Genomic DNA, 19390 nt, shown 5'->3' with positions numbered 1-19390 from the left:
AAAGTAGAGAGGCTTGAGAGGTTAATATTGAAGGCGTTCTGCGGGATGCCGTGGGGTGCGGTGGGAGGTCTCGATGAGGGTGATGTTGGTATCAATTGATGATGTTGGAACACACCAAGCACCTGGAAGTGGGGAGCTCACCAGCAGCTTAGCTGGGCCCCTGGCGGTCGCATTTGATTTGGCAGCTATGGGCCCGGTACGTACCCCAGTCGGGGGTCGGGACGATATGTGTAAGATGTGCCGGAGGCCCAATGTATCAGTTGGAGCCTTCCGTTCTGCCCCAATCCGTCGAACTTGGATTCCTTCTCCTATGAGGCTAGACCTGTTTATGTCTTGTTATTGGGCCAGTAGGCCAAGTGTTAGCATCGGGAGATTCATCACGACGCTGGGGAAATGAACAGCAGCTGTTACGCATACAGCAGCCACACTGGGCGCAGTTGTAGGTAGCGTGGGTGAGGCTTGTTGGCGCATGATTGGCGGCGAGCTACCAATCAAGGCGCGGGCTTTCGTCCTTGTTCATGTGTCTGCATTTCTTTCGTATTAGGTGAGGTGCGTTTCCGCTGTTCAACCTCAACTCCAACCGACCGACGGACCTTTGCCATTCAGCTGCTCCGCAGAGAAACTACACCGAGTTATCGGCCTCGACCCAGTATCCCCAGTCTCTCCAGGGCCGCTGACATCGTCATGTTTGTGTCTGGCATCACACATTCGTGGACCGCTTTTCAGGCCCCAGCCATCGCTCTGTGATCGCTCCATTGCCCCTCAACTTTCGATTCCAAGCAACATTGGCCTGGCGTGTACAGTTGTATCACCAACCGCCTCAGGTCATTGGGCTTACCGAGTGCAGCTACTTCGACTTTGACAATCTTTATACTTCACCCAGCCAGAGCTGTGGAACGGCGGCAACAACGTTCTTGCGTTGCTCTCCCTCTCGTGCTGGTCAACGCGCATAGTCGGGCCTGTTGACTTTGGCTGCCAACCTGGCGCTCCCTGCTCCCTGGCATCTTGTGGAGTCGCTGAACTCTTCTCCATCGATTCGGCGCGCCTCTGTTATCGCTTTCTCACCAGCACCTCCGTCAAAACATATTCAACCCAGATTCACTTCGAAAATGCAGTTTGGGCGCCGAGGTTGTGACTTGACGCCCCATTAGATCAATCATATCACTGGAGCCGCTTCAGCATTTATGCCACCGCTGAGTTTTGCATCGTGCGACGCTCTTCATAGCCACACCTTCCAATGGCTCCCCCTTCAGGTGGGCATGATAATGATGAGGGGGACCAAATGTGCTGCTAACTTTCACGCGCAGGCGCAACACTCTCTTCACGCACGGCTACCACATCCAAAGTCACTCCCGTTCCCCTGCCTAAACCAGGTTCCATGTCGAGTCGTGCGCCAATGGAAAAATCGGCGCCAGCAGTTCCAACAGCGCCTACAACTACAGCCAGTTTCGGTGTTTTAGCGACAAGCGATTCCAATGTCCCCGACGCGTCAAGTGGCCCCCACCGAGACGGCCGCATTCGAAATCCCGTTCCCAGCAAGTTGAAGGGCAAGACAGATGGCTCCAAGGGAAATTTCAGCGTGATGCATATAGATGTGGCGGGCAGGACGGAGGCCACGGAACGTGACGCTGAGGCAAAAAGAACCAGCGAGAGCACAGAGCTTGCTGCGAAGCGGGCTTATGAGAATGGCTATGTGTCGTTACGAAGGAGCCGGTTTATACACATCCCCGACGAACCAGAACCGGCGGCTAAGCCTATCGTTCCGCCGCAAGCATCAGTAACTGCAGCCGCGCATCGGACGCGCCAGACCCCGCTGACCCCCGAAGAAACCAAGGCAGAACAGGCCCGGTTGTTGACGTTACTGCGGAGCCTTCACCCTGTCCTTGTGGTTGACCAAATCTGCAAAGCCCTAGCTTTTTTCGGGGGCATACCAGGGGGACCACCCCCTGGGGATGGATTCCCGCAGAGCGCAGAGTCGAATGGATCTGGCAGCCTCTTTGTAGGATGGATAGCTGAAATATTCCCCAGGTTAGGGGGCAACACTGCAGGACAACAGCCTGTCATTCCTGCTATACGCGAGTCTGACCCTCCTCCCCTTGTTTACAACAAGACGAAAGCGTGGACGGCCCAAGGGCAGCAAGGGCACCAGGCCTCGGATCGATAAAGGAATCAAAAAGGGGCCCCTTATGAAGGCTGTCTCCGGCACTGCCGAAAGCCAGCAACACACAAACGCGGCCGATGAAAGCTGGGTTGATGTCGAGGATGATGCTGTGGACGAGGTGGATGCGAATGTAATGCTTCTTGCGCAGAGCTCAACGCCGCAACCAGTGCCACAGTTACAGCAGTCTGGTGTGGCCCATGAGCGGCCTTTGCTCGCGGCCAGTACTCCAGTACGAACAACTTTACCCACCGCCCCGACCACAAGCACCAGTACAATTGATCTCACACCTAGCGCAAGGAAAAGGGGTCGGCCCAAGGGCTCCAAAAACCGGCCCAAGGATGGATCATCAGACACACCTGCAAGAGCGCAGACTGGCGACCCTTTGTATTCTCAGCGGCCAGATGCGGTAGGTACGGCAGCACGGGCATCATCGCCACGTCCACAGGCCTCGCAGCCAGCCCAAGCCTCTTCAACTCCTCGAGTGTTCGAACATTCTACATCAAGCCAACCATTCACCCCGGTGAATGCCGGAACCCCATCGACGGCCACCAAAAAGGTGGGCAGATCAAAGGCTCTAGAAGATAAGCAACGCCCAACAAGTCAGCGTTCTCATATCCCTCCGGGTATCACCACAGATCATGGAGCGAGAGCGGCGACACTGTCGGCCTCAGGGGCCGCATCAGGGGTTGCGACGAGAGTAGAACCAGAAACAGCGCCAGGAGGGGCGTTACCCGGGGCGGCAATGGACACAGTGACAGGCACCACGCAGAAGAATCTGGCGCAGACAGGAAATGCATCAACGTCAGGCCCCAGGACAGAATCAATAAACAAAGAGCCCGCGACATTATCACAAGGCCTAGATAAAACACTTGGAAGTTTCGCGACAACAGATTTTGTGTATTCGGCCCCCCCAGACGGCCTGTCCAGCACCTCTTCCCATCGCTCTCGACCAAGACCTTCTCAGACATCCAGGCAGACGGAAAACCCCCAGGGCCAAACTCTGGCTCTCCCAACTCCTCCCTCTGCTAGCCCCGCGCTCCCTAACACCGCACCCGGTAGTTTGGGGCAAAAACGCAAGAGGACTGCCAAAACAGGCGGTGGCAACCACGTTGTGCAGTCTGGTGTATCCAACCAAGCATCACCCCAAATGAATGGCCCAGCATTACCAACACCACCAGCAAACGTTGGCTCCGCGCATTCTACAGCCGCCTCGGCACTCCAGCCTCCTGTGGCCAAAAGGTCAAGGAGGGGCAAAGGCCCTAAGGAAACCACCGCGGTAGCTAACCAGGATCCAGCAGCTGCAAATATCGAAGTGTCAACCACTGGTGCCATGGTCGGTTTGCGCTCGGATTCGGGACCACATTCGGCCCTCTCTTCTAGTGCAGCCGCGGCTTTGAGCCTGACCACAATGACGGAGTCTCGTGATATGGCCTCGGACACGAATGAGACATCTGTACCACCGGTACATTCGCCTCATCAAAACCACTACGAGGTCCAATCACCCACCATGGAGAACTATGAGGCTCAATTGCAAGCCCAAATAGAGCAGCAAGCGGAGATGGAGTCTCAAACGGTTTCCCATCAAACCCGTGTCGACCCTCAGTACAGGTCAGCCCGGCAACCACGACAGCAGCAGCAGCAGCAGCAGTCGACGTCAGCATCAACGCCGCAACGTAGGTCACCAAACACCCAGCCGCAAGTATCAAATCCACAAGCGGGACTATCCTTAGCCACACAATCACAAACGCGAACGACCGGTCAAGGCCAATATCCGCAGTATCTTCCACCGAATTCTCAATATAATCAGTCGCAGCATTCCAAACAAAGCCAGTCATCCTCTCAATCTCTGTCTTCATCACGACACCAACAACACCACCAGCAACAACAACAACAACAACAACAACAACAACAACAACAACAACAACAACAACAACAACAACAACAACAACAACAATCATCCCATTTTTTGGGACAGCAGAAACTCCAAGGCCAAATTGTGCAGGGCTCGCCAGCCCAGCAATATTCTGTGAATTCGACTCAGCAGCAGCATCCCTCGAATCAATCATCATACACAAACAAGCAGCAGCAGCAGCAGCAGCAGCTCTCATCTCAGCAAAGATACCAGCAGCAACATCTAACAACAACTGCAGGAAGCACGAATTCGTACAACAATACCCAACCGCCCTCGCAATTTGCCGGTTCGGCGACAAACAATTATACAGCCACGACCGACGGCACGTACCGGGCATCGTCAACCTCGCTGGGTACCTCTACTTATGGGCAACACAGCCAGTCCACAACACCCTCGACTGCCGCATCGTTTCGCAGCAGTGGCGCACATGGATTGCCACACCACTCTCCGTCGTTCAACACTGGCTCCGGCGCAGCCCAACAGCGAGGCGGCAGCGCCAGTCACGCTACCAACCAGGGCGTGCAAGGCATGTCTGGTTCAATGCAGGCATTTTCGGGAAATACGGGTGGTAGCTGGGAGTTATTTGACACAGGCCATATCGATGCATCCGGGCAGCCATCAAGTCTGGGGCTAACGAACACCTATGGCATCAACACGACCAATGCCCGCACCTCGGGAAACAGTTCCACGTTTGGTGCGGCAGGCCTAGGTACTTATGACACGTCAGGACTCCCCTATAATGAACGTTATCACGGAGTCGGTCGTCGTTGAATGAGATGGGGTCAGGGTTGGTCCATGAATACATGAATACACAAGTCATGAAGAATAGCCTTTGGGAACTGACATGTTGACATTGGCTGGTGATATAATATCGTTTTCAGGTAGGATTGGATTATATGGGGCCAACATTGCAATATCTGGTACGGCGATGGAGAGACAAGCTTGATCGTGCATCTTGACTACGCATCTCCTCAGACACGAATTTTTCTGATTTGATATGGGGCACGTGGGAAAGTTTTCCCCCAAAGCAGCAAATGTATGAATAATGTACTTTAATTAGAGGCCATGTAATGTGATGGAGGGGCGGAGGCGTCTTTCCCGTGTCTATGAAGTCCACCACCTAACTGGCATTCAGTTGACTCGAGCCAAGGCAGCTCAAGCGAGACCGATGGTACAGCAAGCGCCCGTGTCTCTGTGAGATGACTCCTGGGTATGTATGCAGTTTAAGAAAAGAAGATGAAACGACACCAAGAGCAAGAGGTGACAAAAAGAAGAGCGGTCTATGACCCGTAAGGTGAAAAGGCACACCGTGTGCCCCCTTATGCCTCAAAAAAAAAGACCCAAATACGACAAACAACCCCCCCCGGGCTCGAAACCCCAAGCGGCCCGTGGACCATTTCCAAGATTTAACAACAGATCCCGTACACCATATTGTCTCGCAATGCCGACCCTCTTCGCCCGAGTTCCCCGCCGAGCTTATCGGCTTTCCGGAACAAGAAGCAGCAGCTTGAAAAAGGAAACTTGAAACGCCCGTAAATGCTTTTATAACCCCATAACGGACAAATGAAAATTGTGTCTTTGTAGAAATGTCTTGGTATCGATGTTTTACAGCCGCCGTCTCTTCATGGGGCCGAAAATAATGACGTAAGAGGGCGTTTTGGCGGTGATGTAGTGAGCGGACGTCAGCAGATCGTCCTTGTTGCTGGCTAAACAGAGGCCGTGTGATAAAAATTCACCGGGCTCCTTTCCGGTTATTCATCTGGGTCTTCTTCAATAGCGTCCAGGTTCGGCCTGACAGACTCCGGTGCGGTGGTACCATAGAGCCACTGGTCTTCTTCATCGATGCCGCTTTCGGAAATCAAATCGGTAAATACTTGGGCGTTGCGATGTATATGTGCCGGTCGTTCGACAATTTTGCGATCCAAGATCATGGCCTCGGCTGTGACCAGCCATATTCGTTGCAGCACCGGAAGATCAGGGTACAACAGTTTGGATTCGTCCTTGCTCAGGGCGGCCATGGGCATACCAGCCGCTAAGCTGGTGTGAAAAACGAGGCTGTCTGGCTGTTTCCCGCGTGCTGCGCTCACGTCGTTTGCGCCGTGCTGTGCCTCGTGCCCATGACCATTCGTCTTGCCCATGTTGAAAGAAGACTTCTTCCTCTTGAGGCCCAGCATCCCTCGTCTTCTTTTCGGCTCCGGCTCCACCGGTTGTTCATGGAGAATCGACTCATACCAAGCATCGACGGCCGCCCGCCGTGCATTGTAACCCTTCACCTCCCAGAGCCTCAAGACTTCCCGCATGCCACCGAGGCACAACACTGCAACATGGACCTCGTCAGGTGGTCTCTCTTTAAGGTAACCCCTCAGCGATCGCTCGACGCGGCCGACATAGGATGGTGGTCGGAGCCTTCTGCAAAAGGCCCATATTACCAGGGGAAAGGCCTCATGAACGCGCAGAAGTGTGCGGTCGTCGTACATGTTCATGATCTCGGCCTCGATTGGATTGACCGTATAAGGCGTCTTTGATAGGCCGAAGCCGTCGTGTTCGGCCATGTATTTGAGGTGAAGCTTCCGGTACGTTTCGAAGAAATGGAACACGGTAAACAAAATGGGAATCAGACGGCGGCGCATCCGCTCTGTTTGAGGGGCGTACTGCCTCCTCTTTTCTTCAGTGTTGAGGAGCAACTGTTCTCTGATTATCAACTGGCACATTAGGTGAGACAGCTTGGCGGCAACGTGTAGCCGATGCCAAATTCCGCACAGATAGTGAAAGTTGAGCGAACGCCCCTGGGGCAAAGGGTAGAGCCGTTTGGCGTACGCGGGTATGTGGTGGTCAAGGTGGTAGCGTGTGATGGGGACTTCGTTCAGCGATACCAGAGCGTGAAGGGATTTCGAAGCCAGTCGAAGGTTCAAGACATCAGAGAGCGGAAGTGATGCGATGATCTCGACCTGCAGTTCGTTCGGCAGCGCGGCAAACAGATGGTCGAAAGGCAGCCTGACGAGGGGTTAGCACTTGGATAGGCTTCCGCAAAGATGCAAATCAATACTTACGGCTGTTTGGTTGTCGATTCTGGCAACGAGGGACGACGTTCGGGCTGTTCACAGATACTCGAAGATGGGACTGCTGGGGGCTTGGTAAATCTGTTCCTCCAGGAGCTGAATCCCTTCTTTTCCGGACGCTTTTGCTCGTTCGACTTGGCCCCGACATCTGAGCCCGTGGCGCCGGACTCGCGAATAGGGAGAATAAAGGGGGACTGGAGGAGCGTCGAGACTGCCCCCTGCCCTTTGGAAGCATTTGCCTGTGTCTGGGCCTGAGACTGTTGGACCTTCTCGAGATAGCGCTCCGAACCGAACTCGGTGATATGTAATGGATCCATGGCTCCGATTCTTGGTCGACAACGACCACCTAGGTCTTATTGCGCAGGTGAAGAGGAGATGGACGGTGTGTTGATGATGGCGGCAACACAAACCAATCGCAATTTAACCATGATGGGACATCGGCCTCGCGAGAAAGGAACGTCGACAGATCAGGCACAAGAGAACCCTCCAATTCCACAGCCAGTGAGCAAGCGTTGAGGAGTGTATCGAGCGACGGTCGGCGGGTCAATTGGCGTCGAGATTCGTCTGTTGGTGCAGAGCGTCGTCGGTTTTCGCGAGATATTACTGCCGGGCTCACCCTCCTAGCACCAGCGTCCAGATGGTAACGAATGAATACGGGCGAGATCGAGTTGGATCAATCGGAGGCTACGTGCGATGCGCGCAACAAGTCGACGGTCCAGAATACCAGGAGGTTGACGGCGACAGACGACAAAATGCAGGAAAGAGGCTGGCAGGAGAAGACGGGACGGGAGGGGGGTTGGCGGGTTCGACGGAGCTGGGGTTGACGCCTGTTTTGGAAGGGTGGAGGGGAAGAGGGTGAAAGGGTGAAAGGGCGAAAGAGGCGAAGAGACAGACAGCAGACAACTGACAGACGTGTGCCCGAACACGCGCCGAAATGGATGATCAAAGAACAGCGACACAGAAAGCACCGAGACGGATGGAATTACAGGTGGCCGTTGCGGTATGGGTATGGCCGGTGGTCACTGGGATTCGCGGGGAGAAGGGCGGGGAGTGGGCGGTCGAGGGTCGGGAGAGTGTGTTTGTGTGTGTGTGTGTGCGGTTGTAGGGATGGGACGAAGGTTTGGGGTTGGCGATGGCCCACACGGCGGTTTGGCCGGCGTAATAGTGGAGAGTTGCTGGAGTCGGGCCAGATTCGAAAGCCTTTGATGGCTCGTTGATGTGCCACGCCCCCCTCCCCTCCACAGACCCAAGTGCGAACCGTTTACCCCAGCGGGTCTGCACCAGCAAACCGACTAGCTCGATACCTCTTCGGTGCGGAACCGTGGCGGAGGATGTCTGGTACCTTGCTATCGCTGCACTGCGCCCAGAGAAGTGCTCACGTTTCATTGAGGGTGTGTCCCAATCGGGCCTGTTCAGGGCCTGGTTCCTAGTGTCTGGTCTGCACCCGTGTCAGCGTAACCGTTTTGGAATGGGAGCTAGATAGCCGGCGATTTGCTCGGGATGTCTCTGCGGTGCTGCTGCGGCGGTTGCACTAGCAGAGCTCTCCCCCGGCTTAGCAACCCACGCTCACGGTCCGGTAGCGCAACATGGGGGAGCCTTGGCCGCATCGCTGTGCATGTGGGCGGGCACGTCGTAATTTAGCCGGGGCCAATCACGGATCCAAAGAAGCACCGAACATGGGGACGTCTGGAATTTCCATGGGGGAACCGGGGGAACATCGACCAGTACGGAGTAACCCATTTCTGACCATTTCATCCGCGTCCATCACCAGCATCACCAGCATCATCACCAGCATCATCGGAATCATCAGCGGCATCAGCGTCATGATCAACAGCAACGACACCACCACTACTACCGCCGCCGCCAGCCAGCCATGACTAGACAATCCACCCGCTCCCCCCTACATAACCCCAAATCCTTTCTATGTCTGTCTACCTAGGTTGCCGAGTTTACATGCTGATGAGGTCACACAGGCATGCCTGGCTGGGGCCGGCACCACAAGTGGGACATACGTACAACGAGGCGCTGAGACTCGAACGTGTGTAGATCTCTCGCTTGTCACTTCCTTTCCTCGCCATTTTGTCTCTGGATTTTATTCTTTGTTCGCTTCTGCAGTACACATTCCAGATAGAATTCCTCTTGGTTGGCGACCTGTCGATCGCTGCTGGGGCAGGTTTCATGCCCAGCAGATTCGGCCAGAACAGGTACCCTGTGCTCTCTATTGCCCCGAAGAAATCGGAGGGTGTTGTTGAAGTTGGGGGTGAAGGACCCGTGGAACATTACCGTCGGCAGTTGGGCGAGCAGGTCGGGCGACGACGAAAGAGTCGAGTTATAACAGAGCAGCGATATCACCACTGCATAACGCCGTTTCTCCCCAAATGTGACCATAGAACGGTCCTTCAAATAAATATTTGCCTATCACAACACACTCCCACTGGACCCCCTGTTCATGCTGCATTCATCCTGTGCAATAAAGAGCCATGGGCACCTGGATTGGACGCACTCCCCAGATGGACAAGTGAGAGCCGAGTCGAAATAATCGAGGCGCCTGCGCGCCCTTCGGCAGCCATCTCTCCTGTGGTCAACACTGATCTAAAACGAATCCCGGCTATAGTGGGTGAGGAAGCGATGAAGTCGTGCCGCCATCAACTAGGTATACAGATCGACGTGCCCATTACCGTGCGATAACGGTTGATCTCCTATACATCTACTGAACAAAGCCAGGATTCATAGCGAGTCTGATACACTGAGCGATACGCGGCACCAAGTTGGGCAATGCTAGCGATTAGCTGAATTGCCACGGCCCTACTCCGGTCATTTTCTCGATGTCGTCCTCTCGGGGCCGGATCTCGGCCCTTGTAAAAGAAACGTTGTGGGGGTATATGGCCGCGGGCCCCTTTATCCAGAGAGCCTATGGATGCCGCTCAAAACCGCCATATGCCCCTTTCCTTCCGGCGGTTGTCGGGCGTCTGCCGACCTTCTATCAAACATGCCCGTGTCCGAAAAGTCAAAGCTTCCGGCCGAGGTGGGCTTTCCACGTTGTTCAAAAAGCCGCCATCGTCTCCGCCCAACCTGACCGCACTACTCTTGTCCTGCTCACGGTCGATGCTCAATGTAACGAGGAGTTACCCAGCAGTCGCCCTCACAACTACCATCTCGCTTCCAAGCTTCGCTTGCTTCGTCTATCGTGTTCAACGGCAGTATCTCGGCCCTGTCATTCCATTGCGTTCAACCATGGAGGAAGGGTACCACATTTCGACCGGATCACGTCGCCGAGCCGCACGCTTTACCTCCCTTTCCTTGAGCCGCTCTCGACTTTGGCTCCGGACACATAAGCCTTTGCACCGGAGGGGCTATCCATATGGGCGGTAGTCTGGGGGTTTTAAGTGGAGTCTTGTGCCGGCTTCGCGGTCATGTTCCGGCCCCTCCGTGTCGTGCCAAGAATGGTTCCGACATTGGAATCGGCCTCGGTCCGGAGCCATCATTTGGCCCGTCTTTTGCGTGTCTGGGTAACCACCGCCGGCTTCCGCAGTACATCGAAAAAAGCTCGAGCGAATCATCACGGTCGTCGCACTGCATCACGGGAGCCCCCGCCATGTGGCAAGGCTTTTGGACACCAACGACATGGATGTTCTACTTGCTCACCTGCTTGGCCATCATGTGCCGCATGGGAGATCAGTTTTATCTTCAGATCAAAGCTCCTACCAGCTACAGGAGCAACATGCATGGCGATGAAGGGGCTTGTGTTTCCGGTCTTCACATGGAGGTAGCAGTGGTGTTTTATTGTCGTCATCGACCTGACCCTGATCTGCGTGTGATTATCTTACTTTTCCAGTGTTCTCCTACCGAAACGCAACTACCAACCGCCATTGAAATTCCGCAAAGTTCCAGAAAATCGCCCCCCCCAACCCTCCCAGACTCGCGTCCCGATTGGGAAAGGGTGTCACTCAATGCCAAGTGACATGGGGCTATTTATGGAAACAAGATGGTACCCGTGCCCCTCGCTGATTTTCTGCCTCTCGCGAGAAAAGGTAGGTATGTATGTAGATTGAAAGCGCCAGAGTTGTCGTCTCTTTCAGTTCAACTTTCGATGATGGACCTTTGTTTGATTCTGGTGGTTATGGTGCTCGGGAACAAGATATCCTTCCCCAAGGCATAGCAACATGATGGCTTGATGTAGCAACCCAGCGATGGGGACGATAGACGTCCGCAAGCAATGTAGGGGCTCTTTGTTCGGTTGGCCAAGCCAATGCCTTCTCAACGCGCGGATTAGTTCATGCACTGTGGTCTCTCTAGCCATGCCAAAGCACGCTTTCTTCTGGACCAGCCCACTCGCGACGTGGATGGGGTTTTCCCAAATCTAGAATCAATGGCCCCGGGGTCCCGGACCTGTGGGGGAGGTAATGGGCGATCTTCGTCCTCACTCGCGGGGTTTGCCTTGGGAGCCTCGATTTTGCGGGACCGCGGGACTGCGGGCCTTGCTGCTTGTCAATGTATTCTATTATAAGGTGAAGCAGTATGTGCCAAGTGCCTAACATGAAGGCGCTTCCCATCCTCCATGTCGCCTCCCTGACTTTTCCCTTGCTCTTCTTTCGCGCCTCTTTGCACCGCGTGACGAGTGAGTTTTCCGTCTTCCTCTTTTTTCACCTACGAGACTTCTACGCCAGCTACAACCACCGTAGTACCTTGCTGTACACAATATTTGCAACCTGTTCTGGCGGCCCTTGTCTCGTCACAGTTTCCCCCGCCGCGGCTGCATCTGTGCATATTCTCTTCATATTAGCCTACACCCGGAGTCAGGTGGTACCCTCCCCCAACCCAAGGCACACGCGGCTGCGCTCTACCCTGCCTTTCCCTTTGGCAGGCCGAGGCTGGACAGCGGACGAAATTCACATCTCCAAGTATTGACTCCCCCGCCCACCTAGGCCTCTCTGCCTGTCCGTGTCTACCTGGCACGCATCAACTCGTACCCGAACCGGGGTCCCAGCTCTCCTCCTCCTTTCGGTCCAGTCCCAGCCGGCTGCGCCCTCTGTTCTCTCCAAGCTGTCAGGCCTGGTCCCTCATCCGTTGTCGCCCTCTCTCGCATCTGCTCTGGCATCTCGGACCGTCTACTGACGCACCCGACTCGGGTGTGTGTCACCAAACCGGGAGTCTTCAGCTTGATTCAGCCAGCTAGACGTGGCCGGGTTGGCCACCCTGTTGCTCATAGCCACCCCCGGAGATATACGGCCGAATTCACCGAGCTTTTTGCTAGGTGACTGTCCCCCACATCCCCCCAACTATCTTTCGGGCCTTGTGCTTGTGTCGCCTGTGTCTTCTTTGCCTTGTCCTATCTTGTTTCTGTCACAGGATCACCACCATGACCACGGCCGCTAGGTCGGTGGCGGCGGTGACGGCAACTGATGTTGAGTCTCTGGATGTGGTCGAGACACCCACGTCACCTTCGTCGGGCCTGGCGCTCTCCCGGTTCGAATTCGAGACAGGCAAGGGCAATGAGGGCACCAAGGTGCTGATGGTGGAGTGGGACGCCTCGTTCGGCGGGCGGGAACAACGACAGCAAGAAACCAGGCCGGAGGAGGCTGGGAAGGGGGCAGCTAATGCTACAGACTGGGAAGTCTCGTGGGAGGGCAAGAAATCGGCACTGGCCGTCCACGACATCGTCGGGGATGTCGGCGTTGGCGGCAGTGCCAACGGTGGCACAAGACGTATTTATTTTCTTCTGCCCACGGGCGCCGCCGTGCCTGCACTCGTCAGCATCACACGCAAGGGTAGCTCAGGCGGACCAGTTCTGCGCACAATGCCCATGCCAGCCATCTTCCCTGCTGAGCTCACCAGCAAGCAAGAGGCGGGCCTGCGAGGCGTGCTCCACACGATATGGGCAAAGAAGCGGCTGGCAGAACTGCAGGCCGAGATCGAAGTGGAAATGAGGACGAATGGCGAAAGTGTGGGGTTGGAGATGGCAGCGCAAGAGCGGCAGTGGATTGTCGACCACTTCGGACTCGGCCCGGATCACGGCGTGCCCAAGCCAACCAGACTACATATACCACAAACGGCGGCCGGTCCAGCGAGCCCGAGGAGCCCAATAGGGGGGAAGCTAGGCGAAAAGCTGCGAGGCTTGAAGCTTGCTACGAGCCCTGCAGAACTGGCTGCTGCAAGCCAAGGTATGTCAAACCCTCAACTAGTTGCCTTCTCCGGAGGCCCCGTTTTAGTTTGCTTGTGGCCGAACATGCTACTTACCAAAATCTCCTCGACAGCCTCTAAGGATACACAGCATCGCCTTCACTCTTCCCTCGCTACGGCTTCAGATGGGACGGGCCTGGCAGGGCGCAGCATCGCCATGGGCTCAGCAGGTGCTGGTGTTGCTTCGTTGGATGCCGTCCTTGGAAACAACCTACCCCAATCGTCTTCGGCAGTGGGAAAGGCAGGGACAAAGGATGCTACCGAGGAAGATCTATTTGCGCTGCCAATGAGCCCCCGAAGTCCAGAGATGAAGAGGAGTCCATTTAGCATCTTATAAACAGGGGGAGGTCAAAGAGGGTCATGTTGTATGATGATAATTACCTAGAAGTGGATTAGACATTGGGGACTTTCAGGGCTTGGGGAAGTGCATGGCACAAACGGTGATGTGTTGGGAGTGTTTTTGTAGTTGTATTTGAGATAGGTTACCCTCACGGAACACACCGGGAACGAGAATACTACTGCTGTTAATAGAGGGGGCAAGCAAATGACGAGGTTCACCTCCACCCTCCAACCCTGCCTTCGTCCCACCTCTCCTTCCTCTCCTGTCTCAAATAGTACAGCTTCTTGGCTTCTCTGTACCTCCTGATCCAATCACCGACCTCTCTCTCCGTAGCCAGCGCACCGTCACCTTCCCCCTCGAGAAAGCTCTCCTCCAGCGCATAGCAAACGCCTTCCTGTTCCTGAACCCCCTGACTGAGACGCTGATACAAACTTGCAGGCGCGAACGGAGCCAGCGCATGGTCCATGTCTGCCTGTTTGGCCCGCCACTGTCTCTCCAGTGCGTGAGTCGACAGCAGCTGGGACTGTGTTGTTGATCTCTGGTGGGCCAGCCTCGCCTCGAGCTCGAGCAGCTGAGCAGCCCGCTCGATGTTTTCACTTAGTGCTACCTGCAGTGCCTCATGAGACGATCCCAAAGAGGGGTGGACTGTCTGAGGGGAGTGGGTGAGCGCCGAGAGGCGTGCCGGGTCCGACAATATCTCGGCCAAATCTTGCTTTCTGAAGCCGTTGTGGTTAGCAACAACGAGCAAGGCTGGTTGCATGTGGCCAGCGCCAAACATAAACATACGATTTATCCTGCAAGAACTTGGGCAGCCACTGGTCTCCGGGATCCGGGATTTCCTGGGCCTGGACCAACGCACCATTTGATGCTGCTGCACCGACATCTGCCGAGTGCAGCCCGCCGGCTGTGACGGCTTCGGGTAACGGAGGCGGAGGGCGGGGTGTGTGTGACGACGGCCCCACCGGCACCGGTGTGCTCATGCCACTAGTATCATGATTTCCTGGCTTTGGTGGTGGCGCCGGTGGTGTATGTGAGTACATGACGGTTCGTTTCTTTTGATCTTGTCTCTTGTTGGGTTGATGTAGGAGGAGCAAGGGGGGAGGGGGGAGGGAGCACTGATGTGGTTGGTTGGAACAGAAAAGGCCAAAGTGGACTGATCATGTGGCTGCGACGACATGCGTAAACAACAACCTTGTTGTACTTCAGCACAATCCGGCTTTGCTCGGCCTATCTCGCCTGTTTTGAAGCGACCAGAGAATTCATTCATTGCAGCATTTTGGATAACGGCTTACCAGGTCTACAACCTACAGCTCAACGCGGGCAAGGAGTGCGTGCAGCCATGCCAAGAACCATGTATTGCATTTGTCTTTTTCAGACGTGGAGAAGGGTAGCCACTGACACCATTCCTGGACTATGAACGTCAATCTTGCTAATTTATCCCTACTTCCTACTGCTGATTGCTCTCTCACGCTCTGAGAGGTTTTACAAATGCCAACAAACGCTGTGTGGTATCATAGGACACCAGGTATTGTAAATCCAGCCACCTCCAGACCCATTTTACACCTAAGGCTTCTGATCAAGCTCCACATAGTTGGCAGGGAAGAGACCCGACGCTCCCTTGTAGTGTCCAAACCACCAGTCCTCATCAGGAAAGTCCAAGTTGGTGATGGTAGCGCCCTCTGGGAAGCTCAGTTCTGTACAAGGTCTATTAGTTTCACCACTCGCAAGACCGGGGAAATGTATGGTATGTGCCAGTGCTTACCATTGTCCTCCGCGGCTTCATAGTCAAACTGAGCCGTGGCCGTTGGCCCGCTTCCTACATCGTACTCAGACTTTGAATCGGGCGCGGAAGCATGGCTTGGCCCTGGGGCCGGGGCCGGAGCGGGAGCGGGAGCGGGAGCAGGGGCCGAAGGGACAGGAGCCGCTACGTCAGCCTCCAGAATTTCGACATAGTTGCAAGGGAACAAGCCGCTCCGGCCTTGGGCATCTGTGCCCATCCACCAATCAGGGTCCACCTTGTCAATGTTGCTAATGATTTCGTTCTCGCGTAGTTCAAGCTCATTATCCTCAGCCTTTTCATAATCGAATAGAACTACAGCACGTAAGCCGCCATCGGTGTTGGACTGAGGAGCTGCTCCACCTGGCCTGGTAGTATCACTGGCAACAGCCGCGACGGTGGCAGCAGCAGCCCGGGGATCATAGGCATCCTCCTCTGCTGGGAGGTCTTCCTCGCGAGGGATCTCCTCAGGAACAGGCACAGGACGAGGGGGAAGCGCCTCAACAGGCGGTTCAAGGTCTGGAACAGAACTGCGTGCAACCGGCACCGCAATGCGCACAGGAGAGGGGTCGCGTTCTTCGTAGTTCCGAGATGGGACGGGAGGCTCTTGCTGCTCCTCCTCCTCCTCTTCCTCCGCTGGGGCTGGTCTGGATGGGAGACCAGGGAGGGCAAACCCTCCGGCAGGTCGGCTTGCCTGAGGTGGTGGCGGCGGCGCGGCCTCCTCTTCAGCTGGCGCAGATCGTGAAGAGACGCCAATGGGCGGTTGGTCCTTGAACCTATCGCGCAGTGCTGCGATGCCACCGGGGGAAGGCGCGGCTGTCTCGGGCTCGGCTTCGGGCTGTGAGCGCTCAGTACCACTACCGCCGGTCGCATGCTTCTCCACCCCGCCGCGTCCAAAGTTGGTCGTACTGACAGGAGCCCAGCTCTTGCCTGCGTATCCGCTCTTCCACTCGCTGCCGCTCTTTTGAGCCGTGATTTCGGGAGCAGGCCCAGGCGATGCCGACGAGATTGATCCAGCTTGCTTAGCCTTCTTCTCCGCCCACAGCTGGGCCGGTGTTTTGCCCCCCTGGTCAGCAAATGTGCGGCTGGCGGCGCCAACCGGTGGAGGCGCTGGAACAGATGCCGCCCCGAAGCCGGATGGCGTGGGTGCTTTGGTCCCAGTAAAGGGAGTACTGCCAAACTTCTTGGCGACCTTGGGTTTGGGCAGCTCTGTAAGACGTTCCGATTGAGCAAAGGCAGCACTGCGCTCGGCAAGAGACTTTGGTGCTGATGGCTCCTCTGATGCTTCTACTGGACGCTGAGTTTTGGCACGAATGGCGGCGATGTCGACCTTTCCCACGGGTTCATAGGCACCCCTTACCACGGCAGGCCGGTCATCCTGCTTTGCCTGAGCCCGCAAGGCGGCCACATCAACTCTTCCCACGGGCTGATACCCACCCTTAACAATATCGCGAGCCTGATCATCGGATTGAGAGGGGGTGCTGTGGCGGGACTCGTCGGGGTTTTTCCTCAGACCAGCAATATCAACCTTGGTTGGCTTGTAGGCGGGCGCCACCTTTTCGATCTGAGTGCGGGAAACGGGAGGGGCGTCTGCTCCCCAGCCGTCATCATCGGTATTATCTTGTCTGCGATTGCGGGCCGCGACGAGGGGATTGAAGGAGGTGCCGGAAGTCGAGGTAGTCGGAGTGAAGACGGGCTTCTTGGCAACCGGCGGTGGCGCTGCCGCCGTAGCAGGGACCGGGGCGGACCCAGCCGAGTATTTAGCACCCGATGCATCCGCAACCTTTTGCACGATGGCTTCAGGTTCGAGGTCGGCATCAGATCGCGCCGTGATTTGGACGTGGTAACCGGTGAGGACCTTGGAGACGGCGGCAACGTGGCTGGTGAAGTAGCCTTTGGTCCGCTCAGGGACGCCCCCACCGCACCAGGCGATGAAGACATTCTTGGGCAGGCCACTGTTTGGGTCCTTGACTCTGACAAAAGCAAACTGAATGCGTCCCTCGTTGAAGTCCTCGATCAGGTCGGCAAGCTCGCCCTCTGTTGACGCAAAGCGGTGGTTAGCAAGCCCAAGCCGGAAGGACCGGGAGGTTTCCCTGGAACTCACCGCCAGTGGTCTCAACCTTGAGGACACTCTCTTTCGAACCCGTGTTTTGGAAGGCATTCAGTAATGGCGCCTGTACCGTGAACAGGGCCCAGCGAGCGGCGGTAGGTGAGGTTGATGACAGCGTGCCGTTGATGACGCCTTGGTAGCTGTTCTTGATGGCCACGCCATTGGTGGACAGATTGAGCGAAGACATGGTCGTTGTGTAGTGACTCCAGAAGTTGCCTGGGCCGAGCGTGAGAATGGAATGATTCGAGAAGGCCCAGTGGTGACAAAGAGAGGGCTTTAAACAAGAAGCTAGAAGTATGACTGACTGATGTCTTGCGAGACGTTGAGGGAACTGGGAAACGGAGAGGGAGCTTCCCAGAAGGTTGCCAACCCGACGTCAAAGAGGCTGTGCGCCTCCCCTAGCAGCCCACTGAGCCCACCCAGTCTCCAGGGTACGTCTTGGCGCGCATTTCATCGAATGGGGTGCTGCCATTGGACAGGACAAGAGCCCCAGTTTTCCCATCATCACCTTCACTTGGACAACACTCATGTACAACAGGATATGTAATTAGTGTAGCTCTAATAACGTCCGTACTGGTATCTGGGTGATAGTGATGCATCCAGGTGCTTCCTAAGGGTTTCAAATATCCATTTCAACCCATCTTACAGCTCTGTGACGGTACCCACACCAGGTCAACAGCGAGAAATGAAGCTGTCCTCCTCGTCCCCTGATTCCCTCTCATCGCTCCCCATCTCGTTTTGAATTACTAAACTGGAAACACCCTGCTCAAACTCCAATGCCGAATTCTCCCGCCGCCATTAACAACACTCCATGCAGCACTCACAACAGTCTGCACAGCATTCGCAGCCCTCTTCGCATAAGAAGCAGCAGCACATGGCTGCTAGACAGCCCTTAAGACAACCACCGCCACCGCTGCTCTTCGTCGGGGGTGCCTGTTGCTGATACTGCATCGGCCCCTGCGGTGGATAGTACCCTTGTTGTGGTGGAGGCCCTCCGTAGGACTGTGGTATACCTCGTCAGCATAGGCATCCCATCTCAGCGCGGGAAGCTGCCGTCCAGCAGTTCCGGAACAGGGTTGACTCACCGGTTGGGGATATTGAGGGTAGGCCTGTGGTGGTGGGTGCGGAGAGGCGTAGCTCTGTTGCGGTGGGCCTTGTTGATAGTATTCGGCAGCTGACATTGTGTAAGTCTTCGAGGATAAGTAGGTATCCGTATCCGGGCAGGTGACTAGGTTGGGGAGTTTCAAGATCTCAAAGGAGGATGTGAATTGGTAGGTCAGTTGCGGAGCAAGATGAGGGAAAGACGGTGAAAGGTTCTTCTGCAGAATGGGGAGGCTGGAGAGGCAAGCTCTTGTCGCTAGTAGATGATGGAAAGTGGCGGAAAACAACACAGACGCGACGACCTTGCCTTTGGCTGCGAGTCCCTCGACCTTTAATAATGGATGGCTCTACACCTGCTGAGCTGGAAAGCACGTGTCATGGTTCATTGATGTTGAAGGTGCACGAAGGTGCAACCTGCAACCGGCGAAGTGTTGACGATGCAATTAGCTTGCATCAAACCCAGCCACCATGCTTAGCATCTGCAAGTCTGTCTCGAGCTTTGCAATCGGCACCTAGGTATGCTTTAAAAAGCTTTAAAGATACCACAAATAAGTACATCGGGTTGTCGGTCTCACGGGAGCTTCCAGGCACGCTTCTCTTCCGTCTTGGCCGGAGTTAAAGGTACCTACTGTGTAGGAGACAATCCCAAATGACGCAACAGATCTCTAGCCAATCAGGGCCCATATTAGCGGACTGCGGGGTCATCCGCCATCGGCCCCAGCTTTATCGCAGTTCATGGAGGGGCAATGC

The 19390-nt window shown here is 55.5% G+C and overlaps 6 protein-coding genes across 6 annotated transcripts; 2 read left to right on the top strand and 4 right to left on the bottom strand.

Annotated features, from left to right (window-relative positions):
• Positions 1-1378: 1378 nt before the first annotated feature.
• PODANS_1_12770 (uncharacterized protein) lies at positions 1379-4844 on the top strand (the record flags this gene model as incomplete). The annotated part of the gene is made up of 2 exons (XM_001908913.1): positions 1379-2028; positions 2111-4844. The coding sequence occupies 2 exons, from the start codon at positions 1379-1381 to the stop codon at positions 4842-4844; spliced, it is 3384 nt and encodes a 1127-aa protein (XP_001908948.1).
• Positions 4845-5824: 980 nt separating this feature from the next.
• PODANS_1_12760 (uncharacterized protein) lies at positions 5825-7449 on the bottom strand (the record flags this gene model as incomplete). Its single annotated transcript, XM_001908912.1, has 2 exons — positions 5825-7067; positions 7124-7449. The coding sequence occupies 2 exons, from the start codon at positions 7447-7449 to the stop codon at positions 5825-5827; spliced, it is 1569 nt and encodes a 522-aa protein (XP_001908947.1).
• Positions 7450-12491: 5042 nt separating this feature from the next.
• On the top strand, positions 12492-13649 carry PODANS_1_12750 (uncharacterized protein; the record flags this gene model as incomplete). The annotated part of the gene is made up of 2 exons (XM_001908911.1): positions 12492-13293; positions 13387-13649. The coding sequence occupies 2 exons, from the start codon at positions 12492-12494 to the stop codon at positions 13647-13649; spliced, it is 1065 nt and encodes a 354-aa protein (XP_001908946.1).
• Positions 13650-13866: 217 nt separating this feature from the next.
• PODANS_1_12740 (uncharacterized protein) lies at positions 13867-14535 on the bottom strand (the record flags this gene model as incomplete). Its single annotated transcript, XM_001908910.1, has 1 exon — positions 13867-14535. One exon carries the CDS (start codon positions 14533-14535, stop codon positions 13867-13869), a length of 669 nt encoding a protein of 222 aa, XP_001908945.1.
• Positions 14536-15215: 680 nt separating this feature from the next.
• On the bottom strand, positions 15216-17726 carry PODANS_1_12730 (uncharacterized protein; the record flags this gene model as incomplete). Its single annotated transcript, XM_001908909.1, has 3 exons — positions 15216-15346; positions 15415-17466; positions 17534-17726. The coding sequence occupies 3 exons, from the start codon at positions 17724-17726 to the stop codon at positions 15216-15218; spliced, it is 2376 nt and encodes a 791-aa protein (XP_001908944.1).
• A 611-nt stretch (positions 17727-18337) lies between these two features.
• PODANS_1_12720 (uncharacterized protein) lies at positions 18338-18720 on the bottom strand (the record flags this gene model as incomplete). Its single annotated transcript, XM_001908908.1, has 2 exons — positions 18338-18541; positions 18625-18720. 2 exons carry the CDS (start codon positions 18718-18720, stop codon positions 18338-18340), a joined length of 300 nt encoding a protein of 99 aa, XP_001908943.1.
• Positions 18721-19390: the final 670 nt, after the last annotated feature.

The sequence above is a fragment of the Podospora anserina genome, chromosome 1, assembly GCF_000226545.1.
Source record: "Podospora anserina S mat+ genomic DNA chromosome 1, supercontig 2".
Taxonomy (NCBI): domain Eukaryota; kingdom Fungi; phylum Ascomycota; class Sordariomycetes; order Sordariales; family Podosporaceae; genus Podospora; species Podospora anserina.
Note: the sequence above shows the minus strand (reverse complement) of the source record. Positions and strands in the feature narration are given on the sequence as shown.